The 25,142-nt window shown below is 41.4% G+C and overlaps 1 protein-coding gene across 1 annotated transcript in view; it reads left to right on the top strand.

The window, feature by feature from the left end:
• Positions 1-486: 486 nt before the first annotated feature.
• Positions 487-25,142, top strand: part of CRB1 (crumbs cell polarity complex component 1) — a 128,199-nt gene continuing 103,543 nt past the window's right edge. Inside the window, 3 exon segments of the mRNA XM_054384203.1 lie at positions 487-1,047; positions 4,860-4,965; positions 14,782-14,931. Coding sequence (XP_054240178.1) covers positions 487-1,047; positions 4,860-4,965; positions 14,782-14,931 — 817 coding nt within the window.

Raw genomic sequence — 25,142 nt, forward strand, 5'->3', positions numbered from 1 at the left:
CATAACGCTATTCAGACCAATGAACCGAGTACACTGTCTCTTATTAGGTGCATAACAGGCGGCTGGGACTGGTTTTGCTCGTCTCCTAGACGCATACAGCCCGCGAAAACACGCCGGGATGGGCGTACGCTGGTACACTGAAGCGCATTCGCTTTCTGTTTAACCGTAACACCGCAAACCAACCCTTCTGTTTTTCCTGCTGGCCGCCCGTCCCCTCGGGCCAGCTCAGCGACCCGCCCGGCGCGGCCCTCTCCCCGCACTTGTCACCTCTAAATGTCAAGCCCGCGGCCGGACTCCCCGCCTCCCTCGGCCTGACCCGCGGGCGGTGCCTTTGTTCTCAGGCCAGCGGGTCCCCCGCGCAGCCACGGCCCGGCCCGACGGGAGCCCCGCGGCATCGACCTCGGGGGCAAAGAGGGCGAGGCGGACCCGCCCCCCTCGCGGGGCTGTCCCTGAGGGCCCCCGCGCCCCTGCTGAGCAGGACTTAAAATGGCCGCGCCCGTCCCCACCCCCGGCCCGTCCCCTCCCCTGCTACCCCAGCGGCGAGGCCTCACGCACCCGCGCGGCGCCGGGCGCTCCCCGGGGCCCGCTCGGCCGCTAAACGCCGCCGCACTCCGCACCCGCCGCTTCCGGGTCCCGGCGCGGTGCGCAGCCTCACTCCGCGCGCCGGCGCGAGAGGTGACGGCGGCGCTTCCGAGCCTGCGCGAGGCGGCGGGGTGGGGTTGGGTCGGGTTGGGTTGGGTTTCAGCGGCGGTCCCTCACGAATTCCCTGTCCCCCTCCTGCTCCTCAGCTGTCGGGGCCGGCAGAAGCTGGCGGGGTGGAGCCGGGAAATGGACGTGAGCGGGAGCCGGAGGGCGGCAGTGAGGGGGCAGCTACTCGCGTCGGTGACCTCCGCAGCCGGTCGGGGGCAGGCAGCAAGGCATTTGGCGTGGTGTGGCCGCTGGGGGGCAGCCGTGAGCGAAGGGCCGCGCCTGAGGCTTGGCGCACGGCAAAGCGGCTTTGCCCCTCACTGGAGCGCAGGGCGCCCTGACGTTACTGTGTCACAGCGAGTGCGTCTTGCCCATCGTCCGTAGTTCGGTTCCGCCACTGGCATTTTTTCGAGTGTTTTGAAGCACTTCCTGTACGTACCTGTGAAATTGCCAGGTTTCACGCTTGTTGCGGTGTTGTCATGGCCCTCACGCGTTTGGATTGAAGTCTACGTTTTGCTTACTTTATTCACTGTAGTACATTACAATAAAATTGTAATACTCGTTTGAAGTACTAAGCAGTAGCAGTTCTTTCAGTTCTGTGAAATGACGGCATAAATAAGTTAGAGCAATCAACATTACAACAAGAAAATACCAACTTACCTTCTGGGCATCTGCTCCGTTAGGATGCCTTGGGCTTAGCAGACTTTACATGTAGAGTCGTTAAGCTGTACATAAACTGGAAAAGAACTTTCTCGTTTGATTTTGTGTGGAAAATAGCACACTTTGAAAGCAGGGTGCTGTATTTTAAGCTGAGCCTTACATTTCACTCTAGTCTGATGAGCAAGTAGATAAAAACACCTCCGAGCAGGTGACTGGGTTTTGGGGACTTACTGTTCCATAGCATATGCTATCAGTTTGGAAATACAAATCTACATGGTTCATGAATTTCCATGGCTGAAATATTTAAAGAAAATACAAACTTGATAAGAACTTTTTTGCCAAAAGAGGAAGCTGAAAGCTTACGGCAGCCGAGCAAACCATTCTGTGGATTTAGTTGTCACGGCACTGTCGGGGGATTCACAGCAATCTGTAACTTCTAGGTTGCCACAGACTAGAATTCCCACACCTGTTCCTGAGCATGGAAGAAAAAACAATGCAGGTACTCAATGTACCTATTTTTTTTCATAGACTTACGTTTATGCATATACTTGGGAGATGCTTCAAATGCAGAAAGTGGAATTGCAAGTAGAAGCCATTTATTCCCATTTAAAGCCAAACCTAGTTTATGCCCTTAGATGGAAGTGAAGAATTAAGGCCAAAGAAAATTATTCTAGGCATAATTAATTCCATTAGCAGAATTCAGAGCTAGTATCCACCCTCCCCACAAAGAAAGTAGAATATGAAGCTCTGCGTTATAGAATGGACTTTGGCCCAGTCAGAATTTTCTTCCCTTTGCACTTTAAGTATTGAATTCAATCTCTTTGTGCCAATTGTTTCCTCTGCTTTTGTTGCTTGTTATTTTTTTGGGGTTGTTTTCTTGGTTGGTTGGGGTTTTCTTGTTTGTTTCTTTCGGTTTGGTTTTTTTGGGTTGGTTGGTTTTTGTTCTTGCTTTCAGATAACTACCTAAATTTGAGTAAATTGTTGAGTATTACATGGTTTCTTGTCAGTGTACAAAGCATCTACATCTCTCCTAATTGTCAAAGCAGGCACTTTGACTTAGCCCAAGTCTAGGTAATGCTTTTTCTCATCTGCTGTTTCATGTTATATGAAGGATTTTCAAAGGAAAATTATACAATGCTAAGTGATCCATTACCATGGCTGGCGTTGCTCCAATAATTACCCTCTGGAAGCAAAATGGCCTTGAACTCTCAGATCATTATGGTTCCTTCAGCATTAATTCCTTTATCGTTAAAGTGGTACAGGCAAAATTTAACTACATTAATCCTTTTTGTTCTAATGCTTGTTCATGTTAAATTTTCTTACCAGTTAATAAAATATCTGACATAGACAAAAAGGCTGACTTTTACATTAGAGAGCTTCAATCAAAGAAAGAATAAGCATTTGCTCACCTACGTGAGACTATACATCATTTGTAAATGCAGGTGTTTATATTTGTCCAAGAAAAGAGTGCATTTATCAAATAAATATTTTTGAATTGTTGGAAATTGTGAAGTTGGTTTGTGCAGGAGGGTTTGTTGTTGGAAGAGGCACTTTAATCTTGAAATAATTGCTCTCCAGCTCAAAATCTTCACCTCTGAGATACAGTGAAACTAGAGATAACAGATATTTGAATCTAATACAATTTAAAAAATAAGCAGATAGGGAATCCACTCTGATGTTAAATATGGAGCTGCCAATCAAACAAATAAAATTACAGGAAAATAGCAAATTACATGAACATAGCATTCAAGTTTTAAGACCTGGACGAGTAATTCCAATTTATTCCCGGTATTTTCTTTAGCAGCTATTCACTGTGAGTATCCATTTATAAAACCAGTAGCATATACATTCACATCCCTTCTAAACAGCCACCTTCACTGTGGCCACAATTTCTAAGGTAAATGTCTGTGTCTCTAGCAATTTTAGAGCTAATTTAACATGGGTTTGTGGTGCATGACACTGCTGAAATATGACCCATGCTGTCATTCATCCTTTTTGTGTCACAGATGTGTCAGTGATGAGTGGGACCTAGGGAGGAAGCCACAAAGCCTATATTTCTTCTGGTCTGATATTTCTGTATTTTACTGCCAGTCACCACATAAACACAAATGTTCTGAATCAGGCTGTGAAGTGAAAAGGTTATAAGATTGTCTAGAGACTCCCAAGTTTTCTAGCCAAGAGTGCTGAATAAAGTCCGTTGCTGGAACTATTGCCAAGACATTCTTTCAAACAGGGCATGAAAAGACCACCCCTGTCTCTCAGTTCAGGTCTCTCAGGGGCACTAATCAACTGAAGGCTTCTTGTACTATTATGGGTGTTTTACATGTGAATCCTGTTGATCAGGCTTCTCCTCTTGTCTCCTCTCTGAAGTGCAGCAAATGAAATAAATGTGTAGAGAAGGGGGTCAAATCCACTAGCCCTACTGAGCCATTTGAGAAGCTTAATGCAAGGAAGGGCAGACACTGCACCCTCTGGCTGGGCCGTGTTCTCTTATCTACCACAGAGTATGGGTTGAATAACAATGACCTTGGCCATTGCAATCTTTCGGGATGGGGATTAATGCAGCATGGAAGTTGCAAAGAGCTGTAGAGCTACAGGCTGCACAAGAGCAGATTTCTTCCTGGAATGCTGTTCTGGTGCAGCCCTGAGGTGAAGTGAGCAGGGGCTGGGAACAAGAGGCTCACAGCAGTGCAGAAATTTGCTCAGTCTTTTGAGTCTGAGCTCATTACTGGGCTTGCTCTACAGGTAGATTCATAGATGCACTGCATTCCCTTTTTGCTTTGAAAAATATAGCAGCTGGAGAAGTCCTTGGGTAGAGGGGAATTGCCTGGACACATTCCTGCCAGTGCTTGTGGTGCTGTCATCTGTGCCTACTCCACTAGTGCTCAGCAGCCTGGGGGAAAGCAGGGGGAGTGAGAGGCAAGCTGAATGGAAGAGAGTAACGCTGGAGGAAGTATCTGGTCTGCCCTTCTACCAATGTAAATCTCAAGCAGTGCTACAAAATCACTAAGTTCAAGCTACATCCCCTGTCTGAAGCTATGTAAAGAAGGACTTTTTTTTTTTTTTCCCTGTTGTTTTGGACCATGCCTTCAACAGAACAAACAAAACCTTTTGCAATAATACACCAGTAGCATCAAAGAGGTATTTACCTACAAATAAGGCAAGCACTGGGGAGAAATATAATAGCTTTTGTTAGTTCAGATGGTATATGTGACCATCTGCACTAAAAACAAATCACCTTTGGGCTGATGACCTTGAGCAGGTTTCGTGTGTCCAAAATGATTTTTATTCTTCCAGCCACATTAGCTGGATTATAAAAGATATTGCCTCTCCCAATAAACCTTGCCCTGTTTGTAGCCTTAGACCATCACAACAGCAACAATATTATCAAATTTCCAGTAAAACAAACAAACTCAGACTTCCAGTACAGAAATTACCTTGGTTCTCCAAAACACCTTATGAAAACCTATGGGATATAAACATCTTGAAAAAGGTTTCTCTGTGTCTTGCAGTGCTGCATTCCCATTGCACTGCATGATGAGAGACCTGTGAAAGCTATTGGAGTGCCCTGTGCGCTGAGGCCCTATTATGAGACAACAAGAATTTCAATAATGAAGGGTAGCAGAGAGCTGATGTCACTGTCACTTCTTTCAGTCAACCAGAAACCAATTATCCCTGGCTGACAGACTCAATTAAATCATTGGGTAGAGGGAAATGCCAGCTATCCACCCCTCAAGTTAGGTAATTGGGGATTTATTATGGTCAGAAATGGTGCTGTTTTTTGGGCCACAGGATATGAGTAAAGAGCTGTTCTGGTCTTTCTCTTACTCTCTCTTCATTCATGCCATAGGAATTAATCTGGTTTTTTTTGGGTTTTGTTTTTTTTTGACACCTAAGAAAAGTAGTGGCATTTTACATTAAAAATGCTAACATTTTAATATATACTCTCTGTCTTAGTAGGAACCTGAGTGTCCAGAGAAGGGCCATGAGGATGAGCAGAGGGCTGGAACACCTCTCCTATGAAGACAGACAGAGAGTTGGGGCTATTCAGTCTGGAGAAGAGAAGGCTCCAAGGAGACCTTCTTGTGGCCTTCCAGTATCTGAAGGGGGCTACAAGAAAGCTGGAGAGAGACTTTTTAGGGTGTCAGGTAATAATAGGACTAGGGGGAATGGAGCAAAACTAGAAATGGGTAGATTCAGATTGGGTGTTAGGAAGAAATTCTTCCCTGTGAGGGTGGCAAGACACTGGTACAGGTTGCCCAGGGAGGTGGTGGAAGCCTCATCCCTGGAGGTTTTTGCAGCCAGGCTGGCTGTGGCTGTGAGCAACCTGCTGTAGTGTGAGGTGTCCCTGCCCATGGCAGGGGGTTGGAACTGGATGATCCTTGGGCTCTCTTCCAATCCTGACAATTCTGTGATTCTACGACTGTCTCTCTCTTCAAGTTTATAGAGAAAGTGGTGGGAGTTCTGCCATGCAAAGCCTCAGGTTAAGGCTTTTTACTGATTTATACTTAAGATACCAGATCTTTGATCCTAGTACTCTTAAAAGGATATGGAGAGTTTTCAACTCATACTAGTTTGAAACTTGAAAGCATGATTGACATAGTGTTAGGCTGACCTACTGAGGATTTGCCTAGTTTACTGTATTGATCGTATGAAGCCGAAGAAACAAAACACTGAGTGTACCAAAGTTAGCACTTAGTTGTGGCCCTCCTTAAGAAATGCATTGCTTGTCATGACAAGAAGAGTTACCAAACTAGCTAGCTCATTTAAATTACCAATTTTTAAAGCTTCTTTAATGTTGCAAACAGTCCAGCTACATCAACATGAACTTCCACAAGAGCTAAATGCCCTGTCTGTTATCCAGCCTAGCTTCTTTAGAGTGTGGCTCAAGACAACCGCATTATTTATGCCTGGACATAAACACCTTCTGGCATTACTTATGAAACAGAACTGTTCCTAGGGAGACCCATCTCCTGTATCTTTCCACAATGCAGCTCTGTTGCTCACCTGCCTATCCTATTGACCAGCAATGCCTTTGCCAAGTCAGAAAGACTTCTGCTATACTTCCAGCACCTCTCTGTTCATGCTAATAGAGCCAACTTATGGCTGCTTGAGCTGGATGTGACAGATGTTGTCGCATTTGACCATAGAGTAACATGTTTGCAGAACATTTACATTGCCTGGTGGAAAGCAGAATTTGGTGCACAGGTTAAGATGCAGCTTTATATGCATATTGAAACATTTGTGCTTGTTATTTTTATAAGATTAGAAAAACCCACTTGCCGTTGAAAACATTTCCAGAAATGAAGTACAATTCATAGAAATTTCTGAATAGGGTAAAAAATTAGAAGGCCAACAATGGTATTATGTTGAAAGGTTAGTGCATGAAGCTAGCAAATTACCAGCAGCTTTTAAACCATTGTATCCTCAAATCATATCTGCTAATTATAAGGGCAGCTAGAAGCAGTGAGATAGGCCTGCTAGTTCAGTATTTATCAAGGCTTTCCAGAGCTCTTCTCCTTCCCTTTGTGATGAACCTTCACATGGTTACAGTTGTCAGGCAATCAAAATTCATCTTGCTGTTGGAGAGGCAGGGTGTTTCAAGGTGTAGGAGGAGTTTAAAATGCTATTCTGCACTCTCCCTAATCACTATCCATTTAATTTGTGGATGCCATTTATTTTTCATTATAAAGTTAAAGGTATGTATAATCTAGAATACTTTTTTTTTCCCAAAGGCACATGATTGTAAAAACTGAAGGATGTTTTAGGGTTATATGAGCATTGTCCATTTGCCTGAGCCCAAACTTTGATGCACTACTACAAAACTCTGTCTGGGGAACATTGGTTCTAAAGTCCAAATTTGGGTGTTAAGGCTTCTGAGCAGCTGCCTATGAACAGCAATCATATTCACCAGGGCTTTCAATGTATTGGAGGAAGTTACTATAAAAGTGCAGTATTTTCTTAAAAAAAAAAAAAAGGAAAAAAAAAGTTAAATGTTTGACACCCAGGAAAATGGAAAGTGCTGTGTGAACTTCAGCCTATGCAAAGATCTCAGCATGCCTACACACAAAATTTAAGATGCAGTTCAGCAGCTGAATTCAGCTGCAAACCACCTGGTGTTTTGAAGACCGTTCTGAATGCTAACAGCATATAAGTAGATTTCAGTAATAAGGTCCACCCTTTCCCCCTCTCACATCCAGTATGATCCTTAGGGATCAAGCTGTGCATCTCCATCCAGGGGACACTTTCCTTTCACTGCCATGGGAATATGGTGCTATCATGTATGTCATCTTCACTGAAGACACTATCACCACCAGTGATTAAAACAGGTGTGAAATATTTTGAATCCACACAAGTTTGGAAGCCAGAATATTTGATTTTACCTCGTGAACAACATAATTCAAACTGACAAACTTTCAGGATTTAGTTTGGTACAAAACTGTGGCCTTTGAGAAATGCATTGGCATTAAGATGAATGCTGTCTTAACCAATAACTTAGCAGGAACTTGATATCCCTTTGAGGCACTTGCTGTTACCTATTGTTCTCACAATATTATCTAATACTTCACCACAGAGGCCAGGATTTCCAAGTGAAGTTTAGTACTTGCCAGGACCCACAATGAGACACTTCAAAGATGCCTGCAGGGAAATTTTGTTCTGTACTATCTGGAAGCCACATCCTTCAACTGGAAACCTGCAAATCAAAATGCTCCAAATCATCAGATGCTTTTCAGAACCTTGTCAGAAAGAGTCAATACGATGACTGGATAATGAAAAAAATTTATATAGGGGGTATTAGAGATCAGGAAAAATAAGAAGCTTCTCTGTTTACCTGTCATAAATATTACTGTTTGATGAGTACTGTGTTTTGTATTTCCATTGCAAATAGCAGTACTCCAAAACGGTTTAGCACTGAAAACAAACACTGAAAATGGCAATAAGGCAAAACTGGGGAAAGAGTTGGTTTCCTGGCCCCTAGCCCAGTGCTCAGCCTGTGAAACCAAGGAGGTTGTCAGGTTTCTCTGTTTGTGAAGACCAAAATTTGAACTACAGCCAAGAACCATCTTCTCTTTCCCAGCATCTCCATATGACTGTAATTATCATCCTGCCCTGTCCCTAGGACAAGTGCAGCATTTACAGAAGTAAAATGTTTGTGAATACAGTGTGTGGTAAAGCCAAGCAGCCTGGGTTACTACTCCTGCCTTCCCGATTCTTGATTTTTGTTCATCTCTTCACTGTTGCCTGCTGGAATTGTTTGGTCTTGATTCCTTCTGAAACTACTTGGTATTGACCAGGTGAGATGAATCTACAAATGAACTTAAACATTTTCCAAATACCTTTGAAACTGTTGCTGGCCTTTACAACTACAAGAAAGCTGGTGAGGGATTTTTTAGAGTGTAAGGGGGAATGGAAAAAAAACGAGAAGTGGGTAGATTCAGATTGGATGTTAGGAAGAAATTCTTCCCCATGAGGGTGGTGAGACACTGGAACAGGTTGTCGAGGGAGGTGGTGGAGGCCTCATCCCTGGAGGTTTTTGCAGCCAGGCTGGATGTGTCTGTGAGCAGCCTGATGTAGTGTGAGGTGTCCCTGCCCATGGCAGGGGGGTTGGAACTGGATGATCCTTGAAGTCCCTTCCAACCTTGATAATTCTGTGATTCTATATCCTCCTAAACACATGGGCATTTAAATTTAATTCCAATACTTAAGAGTTTTAAGACTTTCTGATTTGTTCTGTAAATCAGCTCACTCTGAAGGAAAGGCAAAGAGAAAATTAGAAGAGGATTTGTAAGTCTGTTAACATGTCTGCACTGGTGAAGTAAAAAAAGCATAGAGATGAAAAGTAAATTTACAACCCATTTGGCACATTATATATCAGTGTTTTTTTAAAAAACACTATTTGCCTCACTATGTCAAGCACTCCTGGAACCTTGACAGTCACAGGAAGATTATTGGCACAGACAGAAACTTCCTGATTAGACGGTTCATTAGCAGCAAGGTACAGAATACTAATTGCAAATTTTCATCTGCATTGACAAGGCCTGACCTAGCATGCATCTGACAGTGGAATTGCTTCCCTGGTGACATCCGCCACACACAATACCATAAAACCAGATTATTTTGCAAAAATTCACCAAAGATGAGGATAAGTGAATCACACACTAATGAGTTCCGCAGGTCCTAGGGGAATCCTGTTGGACCTTACAAAGTCACTTTGTTTCACCTGAGCATAAAATACTCAGGAGACACTTGATATGGAAAACCAAACATCTTAAAGTCGTTGCCAGAAAGGCAATAATTCAGACAGCATGAACCTTAGTTAGTATCTTTATCATATGCAAATACAAGCTGCAACAAATGCTGCTTGAAATTCATGTAGCTGAAAATATAGTTGGAAGTTGTTCCCGTTTGAAGGGGGAACTTTAGCCTGGTCCCTGACTACAAAGACTTAAAGTGACATAAATTACCACTGGATACAGAAGAAAAATAATGATAAGGTCTATATAATTCATTGGCTTGCTAATGGGAATATAGAGCAGAGACATAAACATTTCCTTCTCTCTTCTTCTGTTGCTTCTGCTTGCAACTTCTCTCTCTCTCTTTCGTGGCCTTGCCAGGGGATCTCTGTGTGAGGTAATGGGAAGGAGAGAGGGAGTCGGGGAGGAAGGGAACAGGTCCCCTGGATCCATCCAGGGGGGACCTGAGGAGTTTCTGTCATTTATAAATTATATATATATATATATATATATATAACATATATATTGTATACTTTGTACATACTCACTATATTTCATATTTCTAGAGTTTAGTTTGCTTGTAAATACAGCTTCATTCACTTCCAAAACTTTCTGAGCTAGTCTGGCAATTTATTCTGGGGGTAGTTTCTCCAAATTAGTTGGGGGGTAATTTCAAACCACCACAGAAGTGGAGGCTGGATTATGGCTCCTACCGTTTCTATCATGTCCAAAATTAGATGAATCACCTTTACAGTTCTGTAATCTTTCGTTACATGCATATTTTAGCAGGTCAAAATCCTTCATTTTTAGCAGGTCAAAATCCTTCATTATTTAGCGGGAAATGGCTACATGGAGAGGCAAAAAAAGTAGTCCTAACTTCAAAAAAAAAATCATGTTACCACTAAGGAAGCAATAGGCTTGGCAGGCCTTGCAAAATAATTCAATCTATTCAGATAAAGCCCTTCGGTTTCCTCAAAACATTTATAATCTGCAAACTGGCAAAAGTGAAAGCGTGTGCTTTGCTGGGTCTTCTGCAAGAGAATGTTCTTCTTTGAAGCACTGCTCAGGCTGAAGAAAGAATAAAAAGAGCAAAGCATTCAGGGGGAAGATCTGTGCACATCAATAACAATGAAAAAAGAAGCTCAGAAGAAGTAATATTTGCAGACTAACGTAAGAAATAACATATAGTCATAAAATATTTATCCAGGCAGTTAACTTTGCAAGTGTTGTGGGAAAACAGTGGACACAGTTCTTGTTGCAAAGGTGCCTAATTAAAATCTATAGCTGTTTTGTTAATGAGGTAATCAACTTTCTGCCACAATACACAACCCACAAGACCTTTTGTCCAGCCCTTGTTCCCATTGCTTTGTCCATTGTCTGTTTTGTAATTACCCAAAGGGCTACAAGGTAAAACAAAAAAAAACCTGTCCATGCCCTGTTCCATAAAGAGAGTATGAGTACCACAAACTTATACTCCAGTCTGTTGTTCCAACAAACTCCATTAGCCTGAGTTTTCAGTAAATTCTTCAGAAGGTATTTTAATGCTCAAACCATGATGTCACACTAGAGCATATTCTCATGCCCCATATTTTGACTAAAAGAAAGTCTTCCAGCACTGAACACATATCCATGATGAAATTCAGCAAGAACTTAACAGAAGGTATAAACAAGGAGCACTGATGGATGCTAGCAAGAAAAGCCAAAGACTCTAGGGGAATTGAAAAGAGATCCTAGAGCTGCTTTATAAAGTAGAAGCTTTGTGCAGTAGGTATAAGAAACTGGGGATTGGAGCTTGTGCATAAAATCTAATGATATATTCAGAGAGTCACAGGATCATATGGGTGGGAATGGACCTCCAGAGGTCTTTAGTCCAACCACCTTCTCAAAGCAGGTCTACTTTGAGCAGGTTGCCAGGGAACTTGTCCAGCTGAATTTTGCATATCCAAAACCTCTCTAGGCAATATTATTTTTATCTCAGTCAATCTTCCACTCTCCCATGAAATCACCCACCTGCTCCTGTTTTAATTGCTTTATTTCTTAATGTTCAAATATTTTCTCTCTCTTTTTTTTTCTTTTAATTGCTTTAATTCTTAATATTAAAATAATTTTATTTGCTTTTAATTGCTTTATATCTTAATATTAAAATATTTTCTCTCTTTTTTTTCCCTTTTTGTTAATTGACTGGTACATTGAATCTGTAGGTCTTCAGACCAAATATATTCTAATGACTGTTGGAAGTATGCCTTGTTCCTTAAATTTCTAGGTTAGCACATGGTGTTTTCCTAGTAAAGGTAAAATTAATTTAATCAGCAGTTGTAACTGCCATAAGATGATGTATCAAATTCCTGTTAATGGAGACTATGTCCACAAAAAACAATTTAAAAATTGTTCAAAATCATAATGGAAAATGTTATCCTAAGTAAATGATATGGGAAGAAATTTAAATACTAATGCACTTAAAGCAGGCTATCAGCATTGAACTCAGCTACATAATTTAGCCCAACAGAAGAATTCCCACATGGCAGAGTAATATTTTCATATTCAGAATAATACTTTCATAATCATGTTTTAATGCTTATATGTTTTACTAGATATAATTTCAAACAGAAACTAAATAGACAGATGGCAAGGAGAGGAAAACATCCAAGCAACTATAAATGTATGTATTAAGCAAAAGAGGTTACTAAAAGAGAAAGAGATGAAAAATAAAATTAGCTATTTAATTGTATTTAACTCTATAGTTATCTAAATGCTTTCTAGTAAGAACCCAGCTCATCATAACATTAATAGCTCATGACATTTGCCAGAAAACATAGCCTGGTTTGCCATCGGATAGAGGAGAGCTCTTTGAAGCCCCCTGAAGAACAGTGGAGGAAGTGGGGAAGCTCAGAGGACCTGGAGGCTCAGCCTCTGTGAGGGTAGAGACCTCGTGAGAAGCAGAAGTGTGGTAGTTTAGGGCTATGCCTTTAAAATTTTTCACAGATTTTGAGCAGAAAGTAATAAAAATGTAAATAAATCACAATTGGGTGTAAAAAGGAAAATAATGATTATTCTAAACAAATCCATTGGGGGGATATCTCCCATAAGATTCGGTTCCCAAAACACTCAGTAGAGTTCTGTGCTGTTCTTCTTGCTTCTTTGCTGGGAAGATACTAACAAGATTCTGCTGCCCTTGACTGCATTGCTTTGTCTGGTATTAACCTTATCTACTTCTTTCTCTTTTGCCTTTGTACAGGAGAGTCAGGGGGAGGCAGAGAGGGGAGGCAGGGAGCCAGCTTTCCCTGGTCTTTTGGCCAGAGGGGTCCTTGTGCTCTTTGTTAATTGTAAATACCTGTAAATACTGTAAATCCTGTATATTTGTACATATTCATTGCATTCCATTGTAGATTGTAGGTTGGCTTGTAAATACAGCTTCCATTTGCTTCCAAACTGAGCTAGTCTGGTAAAGTTAATGTGGGGAGGTGGGGGAGAGTTTCAACCCACCACAAGAAGGGATAGAGCTCCTGGTGCCAGGAGAAGTGAAAGGGGGTCTGTAAAGATGTGCCACAAGGTTAGGAGTAGCTGACTGCAGCACCACATGAAGGAGGTAGGAAAGAAGGAAGGGCTTGCAGCGGGAGAAATCGTAACATTATTCAGTTCACTGAGCTGAAAAAGTGGATGTAAAAGCACCCATCCATTATAAACAGCTTCCTTAAATTCATGTTAGCATCAGCAATCTGCTCTCTACTCACCTGAGGCCTTGAGCATATGCTTGACTCTCTGTGCTTAATTCACTTAAGTGTATATGTAAAGTTAAACACATTATCACAAGCTTCCTGAACTGGGGATAAAGATTCCACTGAACTGGGGAGGTCAAAAGGCAATCCCAAATGTATTGAGCGTTATCTGTTTTACAGTAGTGTAACACAGCAGTGGCCAAGCAGATATTTCAGGTTTGTTCCTGGGTTTGGGAACACCTGGTCTCTGCACTATGACAAGGACTGCAGGTGTGAAGCACTGAGAGCCAGCCAAGGCTGGCAGAAGTGAAGATGGCAGAAGAGATACACTGCCAAATAGGCAGCTCCTCTCCATCTTGGCTCAAGACCTGAATGATCCTCCAGCAATCATTGTATAGTATAGCTTACCCATAATAAGCATACAAACTTCATGCCTGGGTTTGTAAGGTGCCAGAGGACTAAAGTTTGGATTGGGATCATAGCATCTGAACATGGCTGCTGGGACTGTTGCTGTCTTCCTTCTCTTTCCCTTCTGCGAGCCCAGGCCAAGGCTTTACTATCTGTGAACAAAGTTGTAATCAAGGGATGAGGCACCAGACACACCAAGACAGCTCTGAGCAGAAAAAGGGCATTGCCTGTGCCATACAGCAGTGAGAAGCCACAATGCTGCACTGCTGTGGCAATTGGTGGAGACTCCTGTGAGTATGGGCAGACTCGTTGCACTTGCACCAGCCACAGTTGTCTAAGGCTCTGGCTAATTAGAACATCCCCTGCCCTTGTCCCCCTCGCTTCTTGATCTTACTGTGCCACCCCCCACATCTCTTAAGTGACCTTTTCCTCTATAAGCACTTCAAAATTCCAACACAAACTGATGAAACTCAGAGGACCTCTACCAACTCCCAATTATTATGCTTTTTAGTGATGGCAAAAGCATTTGAATCTGTGTAAACAATAACAACCAAAAAAAAAAAGAAAAAGAAAAAGATTGAGGATCAGGCTAATATCTACAAAAAAAAACCTGGGAGTGGCCACTTCATCTCTTTTATTTCATGTGCTAATGAGGTAGGACACAGAAAATGCAGAAAGCAGGAGGTGTTTGTGAGCTGATTTTATGCAAGAAAGCATGAAGTGTTTATGCTATGAATGAAAAGTGTGATGTAATGGAGGCTTAGTGGAAGGTAATGAGGGATGTATTTTGAAAGATAAACTGAGTGCTGTGCCTTTGCTGCTGTGCAGTGTCAGCCAGGCAGAGCACACCATTCACGACACAGTTCTGCAGCAGGAAGCAGGGGAAAGACTCCAGTCCAGCTCACAGGCAAATCTGCACCAGGTTTGAAAGATCACTGGGACCTGCCGAACTAAAACCTTAACCAGCACAACTGGCTGTTGAATCAAAGTCTGTAGGTTTGCAGTGAACAGGCTGATGAGGGGCACAGGCAAAGATGGCTTGTAGGGGACTGCGTACCTTGGGTATTACCTCAGAGATGAGGAGAAAACAGTGAGAATCAGCACCAGCCCTTTGGACAACAGACAACTCAGAAGAGAATGTCCTATCAAGATGAATATGGCTCATTCAAGAATTAACTCTCTACTCATCTTCTACCTCAGTTTTTTGCTGCTCATCCATTTAAAAAGTAAGATTTGCACTTTTTCTTATTGTTCTGACGTGTCCTCTGGGTAGATTGCTAGACATGCACTCCTAGCAGGAAACTTGTGTTGTCAGAAGGCTTAAAAAAATTTGATGGAGATGCCAGAAAGATTTGCTTGTTGTCAGAAGGCTTAAAAAATTTGATGGAGGTGCCAGAAAGATTTGGTTCCTGAAGCTAACTTGTATGAATTTGTTGTATGATAGCTTTCCTGATCTTCATTCTTAATTTTAATTTTTATTTTTTATGAAAGAGAAATGAAAGCATTTTTAATGCTTTGCTTCACCTATTGAAAGTACAGCAATAAAATGTTCTAGCTATACATGTATTTTTAAAGCCTGCATTTTGATACCACTCATCCAGTAAATTTAAGCCTCACTAAAACCTGGACCAGTTTATACTTTGCTCAAACTGTTCATGTTATATGCTTTAGTATCATTTGCTGCTTTGTTATGTATGCTTTTTTAATTACTATCTCTACAGAGGTCAGTTATTAAACAGCTGTGATAGATTTGGTGTTCTAAATACCTCCGTTAGGAGTGAGTGTAAAAATCCAACTATCTTTATAGAGAAAATATGCTCAGGAAACTTCTGTGCAAACAGAAGCATGCAAAATATTGGATGTCACAAAGGGTTTCCTTGATAATTGTGTCAGATGGTTGAGAGTAAATTCAAGCCAAGGAGGCTAAATGGCCTCAGCTGGTGAGGCTGATATATGTGTATGAAAAGCAGTAGCTCTCCAACATGTTTAAAATGAAGACAGGGAGGATGTGTGTCTGTCTGAGGAGGCTGTTTGATTTGTGTCTGTTGAATGTGAATAGCAGTAAGACAAAGCTTTGAGCAGCTGCCACTAAACAAGAAGACTTGGCATTAGTGTACAGTGTTGTGTAATCTGGGTCACCTTCTGTTGCTGCATCACTCAAATTGTTACTTGGACAGTTTAGAGCCCAATGTAAATTAAAGACTGAAAAGCAAACAGATGCTGTTGGATCAACCAGCACTGGAAAAAAAAAAAAAGAAAAAAAACAAACCAAACAACCCACACTTTAAGACATAGGGAAAAAATACAGAATGTCAGAGAAATATTGTTTTATTCAAGTACTTTTCTTCCTTGTGGATGTGCTGATGTGAATAAGGGAAGCCAAAGAGGTCTTTCTAAATTGACTCATAATGGGTCATAATGAGAAAAGAAGAGGGGGGAAAAAGGAAAAGGGGTGGAAAAGGAAAAGGAAAAAAAAAGAGAGGAGAAAAGAAAAGAGAAAAGCAAAGAAAAGAGAAAAGCAAAGAAAAGAGAAAAGCAAAGAAAAGAGAAAAGCAAAGAAAAGAGAAAAGCAAAGAAAAGAGAAAAGCAAAGAAAAGAGAAAAGCAAAGAAAAGAGAAAAGCAAAGAAAAGAGAAAAGCAAAAGAAATGAAAATGAAAGGAGAAGAAAAAGGAGAGACTGGATCTTTCACTTTCAAAAAGCACTTTTAAAAGTCTCTATACTGTAGGATGAACAATCCAAAAGACTCTGAGACAGAGCATGCTGCCTAATTGAAAGAAAGTAATGGGAATGCTACTGATGAAGAAAATTTCATTTATAACTTGAGGCAGGGAAATTGGACCAAAATATACAAGCTTTGGGAAAGAGAATTAAAAGTTAAGTGCTTATGAAATTAAATAGGTCACCTTGAAAAACATCATGCACAAAGAAAACATTGCTAGAGTGCAAACAAGAAAGAAGCCCCTCAGTTAAAATGAAGAAGACAAACACAAGTTTTGGCTTTGAACTTTGGTGATCTCTGCTCGGTGCAGGATGCCAAAAGAGGGAAAAGTTTTAAATCGTTTTGTGCCCTTTCCTTAGAAGAGTTTGCTGGGATGACATTTCAGATGTGGTATGAGTTTTCTCTGGGTTATAGCCATATGGCCAGTCTCAAGCAAGAGGCTTTCTCAGTTTTGGAGGTCTATCCTCCTCAGGTAGACTTCTGGCTAATGCAAACTTACGTGATACAAATTGATATATCAGCATAAAGCAGCTACAGCAGGAGCCAGAATCAGGCTCAGGACTGTATCTCTGTCTATCAGTGAGTTGTTTTTAATGATCTTGATTGGTATTTTCTCTTGAGAAAGTCTGTACACCATTCAAAATTGCTAACAATTTCTGCTGATAAAAACGTAACTGTGAGCAGATAAAACAGAAGCAGAAGAATTCATTGCAATTACTTCTGTACTTAAAGCTGAGAAAGACCAAGATGAAAAAAAAAAAGGCCAAGGATAGAACAGAACAGAGTTGATTGCTAATATTTATAAAAGTTGTATCAACCATTGTATTTTTAAAATCAGTTTACTGGACTTGTCTTCCCCCAAAGGGTTCTAATCTTAGGTTCTGCTTAAAAAGTCTTCCTTCTAAGTATTTTTTTTTTAAACAGCTTGGTAAATAAATAGTATTTAGAAGCCAAGGCTTGTCTGCATATAACTTTTCCTCAGTTCATCCTTTTTCCTGAAGCAAATACATGTATGGACACATACAGTAACAGTTGCAGTGAAATGAAAGCATTTTTTCCAGGGCTGTTGATACATGAAAACAAAATGTTCTAAATATAAAATGAACGTGTTAAACTGAAAAGAAATACAAAGTTGTTCAACCTCTTATTTGCAAAGTAGCTCATGTGTACTTGGGAAGATACCATGAGAGAGGATTCTTTAATTCCTGTACCACACTTAAGTGTTGAATTATATGGTAAGCTTTCATTAAAGTCTTCTGGGTGCACATAAATCTTCTAGAAAGCTGTGGAGTAAGATATTAAAGAAGGTGGTCCTGTCTTTCGTGGTTCCTGTTGATTCCCTGGGTAAAAATTATATCCTACCTTTATTATTGTTAGGAAGAACATGTCACATCAAAACATACAGTGTGAGGGATCTCAATTGTATAGAATGCTTTTGGGCAGACCGTTCATAATTAGTCTGCTGGAGCCCCAGCTGCAACACCTGTACAAATACAAATATGCATGCTTAGAGATATGTGTACTTGATAAGAACATGGATAGTTTCATCCTGCAAAGTTACATTTCCAGAATGACTGTGGGCTTAATTCTGTCTTGGTATAGTAAAAAGGAGCTTGCTGGAGAATCCTTTATGCCCCCTTGTTTGCACACTGGCCTGCCTTAGGGCAAGAGCATCCATCAAGTTGCTCTGATGTTTGCTGCTGTCCTGTGTCTGAGGTGAAGGTGGGCTGCTAGGTGAAGATGTGGAGACTGTGCACCCACCCCAGGCCAGGATTTCTTTGCTGGCAGGCAATGTTTATCCTGATTCACATTTTGTCTTCTTGCTATCAGCAGAGATTATCACCACAATCATGCTACAGCACAGCCAGCCCATGGAAAAGTGTGGGCAGATTGTTAGAATCTAGCCCCAGATTCATATCTCACATGTCTCTCTGGGCTCTGCAAAGCAGATGTTCCACAGGTGGAGTATCTGCTGGCTTACCAATGAAGCTACAAATTAATTAAAAGAAAAATGTACCACCTTTTTTTTTTTTCCCCCCCAATTATCTTGTGCCTCTTTCTCTGCTGGAAATTAAATCTCATAAAAGATACTAGTATATATACTGGTATATATAGTATATATATAAAGATACTAGTATATATGCTGGTATATATAGTAATGGCTGGCAAAGAGTTTCTCCAGCCTGTAGGTGATCAGGTCTCGTATAGAGTAGTATATATATTTTTTTAATAATTCCCTTTTGTTTGCTTTTCTTTGGTTTTGTTTGGGTTGGGTTTTTGTTTATTGTTTTTGGGGTTTTGTTTAAATTTTTGGTTCGGGGTTTTTGTTTACTTGGTTTGGGGCTTTGTTTATTTGTTTTGTTTGGTGTTGTTGTTGGAGTTTTTTAAATGTATAGTCTCAAAACCACAAAACATGAGGATGTCAGACTACACAAAGACAATTAGTTTTGCCTAGGGAGTCTCCATAAAGAGAGAGAGTTTGAGGCTTTGCCTACAACTGCACTCACACAAGTCTGTGTGAGATCCCCACTCCCTTAATGTGAAGATAGTGGTACTGATCTACAAAGGCTTTTATGCCTTGTGCCCATGGTTGTGAGTGTTGTATGCAAGCCCTCGATACAAGTTGGTTTTATGTAGTGTTTTGTGAACAGAATTTGCTACCAAATGAACTACTTCAGGAAATTAACTGGGGTGTAAGGGGTGGAGAAGGGCATCCAGAGATGGCCAGTTCTGTGTGAGGATGGACCATGAATTGTTATGTGTAAGAGCTGTCAGAAAGCATGTCCCAAATCCAGAAGAACATTGATAACAAATTGCTGCCACATTATTGTCTAACAGGAAATGCCAGCATATAACTCTTCAGAAACAGAGGAAGAGAAGTTATGATAAATACAGTCACATTTGGGTATTAATTCTGGAAATTATTCTGTCCAGGGTCAAGTGCAAGTTCAGAATCTTTTAATTTTTTTTAAAACAAAGATTTACAGTGGATTATCTATCACTAATGCAGAACTATCTTCTTTTTCATTTGGCAGAGGTTCAGTAGAAAAAAAAAAAATCTAATTTCAAATTATTTTTTCCCCATTTTAATGGCTTCATGACCTTTCAACAGAGCTGGGGAAATAAAAAAAATACTATTTCCTCCGTAACACTTCTCCCAAATTTTCATAAACGAAGAATGGGGTTGTTTTTAATGTGAGCAAAATATCTGAGCTATACTTGCACCCCTTTTCCACCCCTGTGAGATTGCTGGCGCTATGGAATTTTTTCCCCATGGACAGAATCTTTTCATTTTCTGCAGCTATTCCCATTACTCACACAACTTCTAATTACTGCTTAATTACTGTGCTAGGAATAAAGCTCTGCTTATAAAGAGATTTGTGGGTTTGCTTGCTCATACTGCTCATCCCTCGTGCACACTCAAATGATGCAAGTAGCTTCCCAGCAAAGTATTGTTAGTATGCACATTGGGTGAGTGATAGCAGACTCAGTACTTGAGCAGATTCTCATTAGCCTATTGTGGAGTTCAGTGCCTGTCAGAGCTGCAATCAGCAGCCTTTGAAGCCCTGCAGCTTTCCCTCTGTCCTAGCTGTCACACACTGCATCTGTGTTATAAAAAGAAGAAAAAAAAAAAAAAAAAAAAAGTATCTGTCAGATGTTTGCCATCATCTTAAGTGAGTTTAAAGCAACAGCTTCTTGGCCCAGGTGTAAGGGTGTTGATCTTTCCCCCTCACTTTCATACATATATATATATACATATATATATATAACGTGGATAACATCTCCATCTCTGGAATCAAGCCAAATCCTAAAATTGTAAAGTATTAACCCAATAATTTTTAAACAAGGAAATAATTTCTGAAAAACAGCTCCATTTGTGTAAAAGTGACATTAAGAACATCCCAACCACACCTATATTAGAACCTTTCCATTCAAATTCTTACAAGGCCTCCTTAAAGTGCTACCCCCTACTATCCCAATAGCAGAGCAAGACTACCAGGTCACAGACAACCTCTCTGCTGTGCACTCTGTCAAATGGAACTGAGAACCTCTGGAGATTAAACATCTCCCCATGTCATCCAGAAATCACAGTGCAGCTTTGAAAATGTGGCCCTTGAATGACATTGATTTTGGCTACACAGGATCAAATGCTGAATGATGTGTTCACAGTCAAGGAAGAGAAAGCAGATTCTGCAGCAAAGACACTGCCCAGTCTCTCTACGCAAGTATTGTTTGTGACTAATGACCTCTTAGGAAAAAGTCTGAAGGGAGAGACAGGAGACTGGGCAAAAGGATGTTCTATCACTCCTGCTCAACCAGCAGCACAGACCATGCATGGATCTGGAAGCACTGATGTATTGTGCAGCATCAGCAATAGTGTACTGGAGAAAACTATGATCTGGAACGTTGAAGCAAGTCAATTAAACAGAGAATATAAACTTCATGTTTGAATATATGCATAAACCTTTCAAAGGTTTTTCCCCCCTGTGTTACTTTGATGAACCTAGGGTACCCGGAGAGTCTTGTCCTGGTGCAACTCACTGCACGTTTTCCTCTCTGCAGGGGGAGACTTGAGGAAAAGAAAACAAACGAAACCCAAGTGCTGTTTAGAGATTGATCAAATCTTTCTGGCCACATTGACTACTTCCCTGTTGGAAAACTATGGGAAAAGGCAAATACTTCACTGGTATATGACAGGAAAACAACACATAAGACACAGGAGAGTCATAAATCCACTCCTTGGTACTGGTTATATCCAGTTTTGAGTGCTGCTGTGAGCGAAGCAATTAGGAAAATGCTGGAAAGGGAGAGCAAAATTAGGAAGACATTTAAAAGATGTGCCCTATGAGAAAGGGTCACAGGAAGAGAAGCCTGAAGGAGGACATGATTACAGTCTTACCTACACAAAAGAGAATGACAATCAAGGAAGACGATGAAATTGGTTGCTTCTTGTGACCTTTGGAAGGGCAGCCTCTGCACAATAATAGATTCCACATGCAGCAGGGAAGATTGGAGTGAACTTTCCCAGCTGAAGGATAATTAAATCTCTATATCAGAACCTTTCTAATGAACAGGTTAGATAAATATCTGTCAGAGATTGTCTAGACTGCTGTTTCACACCCAGTGTCACACAGATGAAGGGCAGTCAGCACCAGCTTGAGGGTGATCTGTGAACATCTCAGGTGATGGAGTGCCAGAGAAGCACAGGTCTCTACTTGCCCCAAGGGCTGTGGTGGCACTGAGGCACCAGGGCAGCTCAGGCACAGCTCCTGGGGTGAGCAAGCAGATGGTTCCTTTCCCTCCTGCATCACAGCTAGGGATTATCTGCTGTTCAAAACAAAGGCTGCCCTGAACCTTGTTGCACTAACAACAAAATTGTTATCTAAATCTTGGTTAGAAAATAGTTTACTCTCATTCTTTGAGACATCAAGTGCCAACTTGAGATTTATTTTTTTGGTACCCTATGCTTTAAATCAGCACTTTGGCTATTGGAGGTGCTCCCTATAATGTGGATAGGTAGTATCCCCATGCTAGAGATCATGTAATGCTATTTCCAGATTTTGGAGTCAAATCACTTTTTACTTGCAATCTGAGCCTACTTGATATATTTGCAGTACAATGCATGAAAATATCATTAATGAATGGATGATTTATAGTATAATTTTCATAATCAAACAACCTGAACAGAAAAGGAAACCATGGTTTGCCTACTAAACCTAAATTTTGCAGGCAGTTTCTCACCCCATGTTAAAAGGCAGTGCAAGACTGGAACCTACTGCACCAAAACAAACATCAAGAGGTTCCTAAGAAACTCTTTTAAGTTCTAAACATGCTACAACAAGTTAACATTGTTCCAGGATCCCTCACTCTGAACTTTCATCTAAAAGAAGTTCAACATTCTATTTTTATGATGATAAAAATAACTTACTTATGAAACACTAAGGTTTAAAAAAAAAAGAAAAAAAAAGTATATTTCCTGCCAGCTACCATTAGGCCATTTTCCTTGACTCCTGACATTCAGTGCATTCCCTCTAATAAATAAGTTAGTGAAACACCAATCCAAGGGCCTTTGATCCTGCCTTCAAGGGGTTGCCAAAGACCTCTCAAGGATACTTCTGCTCTTTGGATTATTTTTTTACAATTCACATCTCAGCATTAAGAAAAATAATTTAGACAATGCCTCAATCTCTAGGCAACTTTGATTATTCCCCCTTTGCTCTTTGTGGTGGCCCCCTCCCCCTAAAAAAGAAAAGAGGTCCTGATATTTAAATTTTCTAAGTCTTTAAACCTAATTGACTCATCTAGAGTCACAGACAGCAGGCAGCAAGTGGATAAATGCCACATATTATTTTCTAGATTGGTATTACAGATTAATTTGTTTGGTTTAGAGACTGACATGTTTCATTAGTTCTCACTGCACTTTTCTGTTTTCTCAGCCATTCCCAGAGCCATAATGTATGAAAGCCTTCTCACACCAGTACATAGCAAAGAAAAAAACCCAACCCAATCCAGATAAAACCTTTTTGCAATGAGATTCTTATGTTTGCTTAGTATTGATTGTATCTTATTCACCCTGAAAATGGGTCAACAGAAAATTGCTTCCATCTTTTTGACAAATACTCCAAATGACAAGGCTTCTCTGCAGGCAGCCTGACACGTGGTGACACACACCACGCAGCTGCCACTGCAGCTCTGAAGGACTCCCTCCAGGCTCAGCAAAACAAGTTCCTCTCCAGGCATCAACAAAGCAAGGCTGCGGTTGCTGCTTAAACTTCAGGGTTTAGGGCAGCTTCTGCCTGCCTGAAATCTTTATCAGCAGGGACAGAAATCAGAACATTTCTAGGGCTAAATATTTCTGTGGGTAGAAAAGGGGCAGGGGCTGCTAACCCGTTACATGCAGTGTCCCCACTCCAGCAACTAAGAATCAGGGCACTTGCCTGGTGCATCCTTCTGTGCTAGAAGTGCTGTGCTTGAATAATTGTGGCCTGGGTGAATGCTTAGGGGGTGTGTGTGTGGAACTCCTTGCTTCTTTTTACTGCTCTTGCTTGCCTGCCCAAGGCTGAGCTTACTGGAATCCTGTTCCCTTAACTTTTCAATGAATAATGAGATAGACAACACGGCTTTAATTGCATTATTCAGGGAATCTGCAGACAGGATGCATTCCTCCAGAGTGCCTTCAGTCACAGTGACTGAGCTCCAGATTGTGGGTAAACAAAGTAAGCTATTTACCCCAGCCTAAGTAGTCAGCTGTGGGTGCAATGAGCTGATGTTTCCTTTGCTGGCAGTTTCTAGGGGTACTGCTGTGCTCTGATCTTGTGGGACTACCAAAGGCTGACTGCTCTCTAAAGCAGTTAAACCCAGAGCTGCTCTAATTCACATTCAGCCTGCCAGGGGAACTATAGGAGCGTATGAAAGGCAGTGTACACTGGTCACACTCTTCCCTTGACAGTTCCTGTTTGCCCTTCTTGGGCTTTTTAGCAAGGGTTGTACAGAGCACTTCATCAGCAAATTGTTCTGCAAGGAGAGTCCTAGCTCTGAATTTGAGTGTGACACCTTTCTTTAAGTGTGAGCAAAAGACTTTGACAGGAAACCAAAGCAAGAACTTAGAAGGATAGACACACATTGGTCTGCAAGCAACTACAGTTTTAAGCGGCTTGCCCTGAGAGTTTACTCATGGCAGGGCAAGCTCTCCCAAACTCTCACTGTAATAACCTAGCCTCAAAATCACATCTGTATACAACAGTAGCTTCAGGTGTGCTTTACTAAGCTTTGTGGCAATTTGTAGGTACTTAGAAAGCAGCTGGGGTACTGCTACTGCTATGACTAATCCTTCATGATTCTGAATAAAGTGTCCACACAGCTGAAAGAAGAGATCAGGCCCCACTGCCAGCAAAAAGCCTTCTGTATAACTCACCAGCCTCCTAACAACTGGAAAGAGAGCCCCTGAGACTCACAGGTTGCCTTCCTGCTGCTTGGAGATCAGCCACCTCTGGTGCACAAATGGTGTAGCTGCATTAGCACCAAGCTGAGAGGCAGAGCGTTCGATTAGGCACTGTGCTGTGCTAATATAGCTGAATGGCATCTGGATTAGAACAGGCTCAAAGCACACAAAAAGGAGATCTGTCTGCACCCATCTACCTATACCTTGGTATTTATACAGGCATCTTTCCAGGCTGTCTCTCTTAAATGCAAGCAGGCAGTGTTCAGTATATCCCAGCAATCTGTTGGTGATCCCATTTTGGTGGGGTGGAAGAGCAAACTGGAACTGGGAATTACATGAAGAGTTCTGGAGATGTGAATTATAGGCCACGTGAGATGCAATTTGATTGCAATGGCCAAGATACAGCCACGTGGTACAAAGCTCATCTTTCAGTCTGCCGACTCCAAGAGCTGCAAGCGGTGCAAAAACACCGCTGAGGTCTGACACAGGGTAAAGAAGTCCTTACTGTACCTGCTGTCCTCCAGAAGCTCCTTCCTCCCTTTGTTAGCCTCATGGATAATGAACAGAGAGAGAAGGCAGCAGTCTTGTAAGACAAGCAAACAGAGGCTGCATGACAATTGAGATATGCCCTAGCCACCAGGTAATGATACTGATAAATCAGAGATTGTGTAAGAGCTATTGAATGGGGTGACAAGGTGTAAGGCGCTCGTTGGCTCTTCCTGATCTTCACAGGATCAGAGGATCTTAGGGGCTGGAAGGGATCTCTGAAGATCAT

The sequence above is a fragment of the Indicator indicator genome, chromosome 10 (genome assembly GCF_027791375.1).
Source record: "Indicator indicator isolate 239-I01 chromosome 10, UM_Iind_1.1, whole genome shotgun sequence".
NCBI classification, from domain to species: domain Eukaryota; kingdom Metazoa; phylum Chordata; class Aves; order Piciformes; family Indicatoridae; genus Indicator; species Indicator indicator.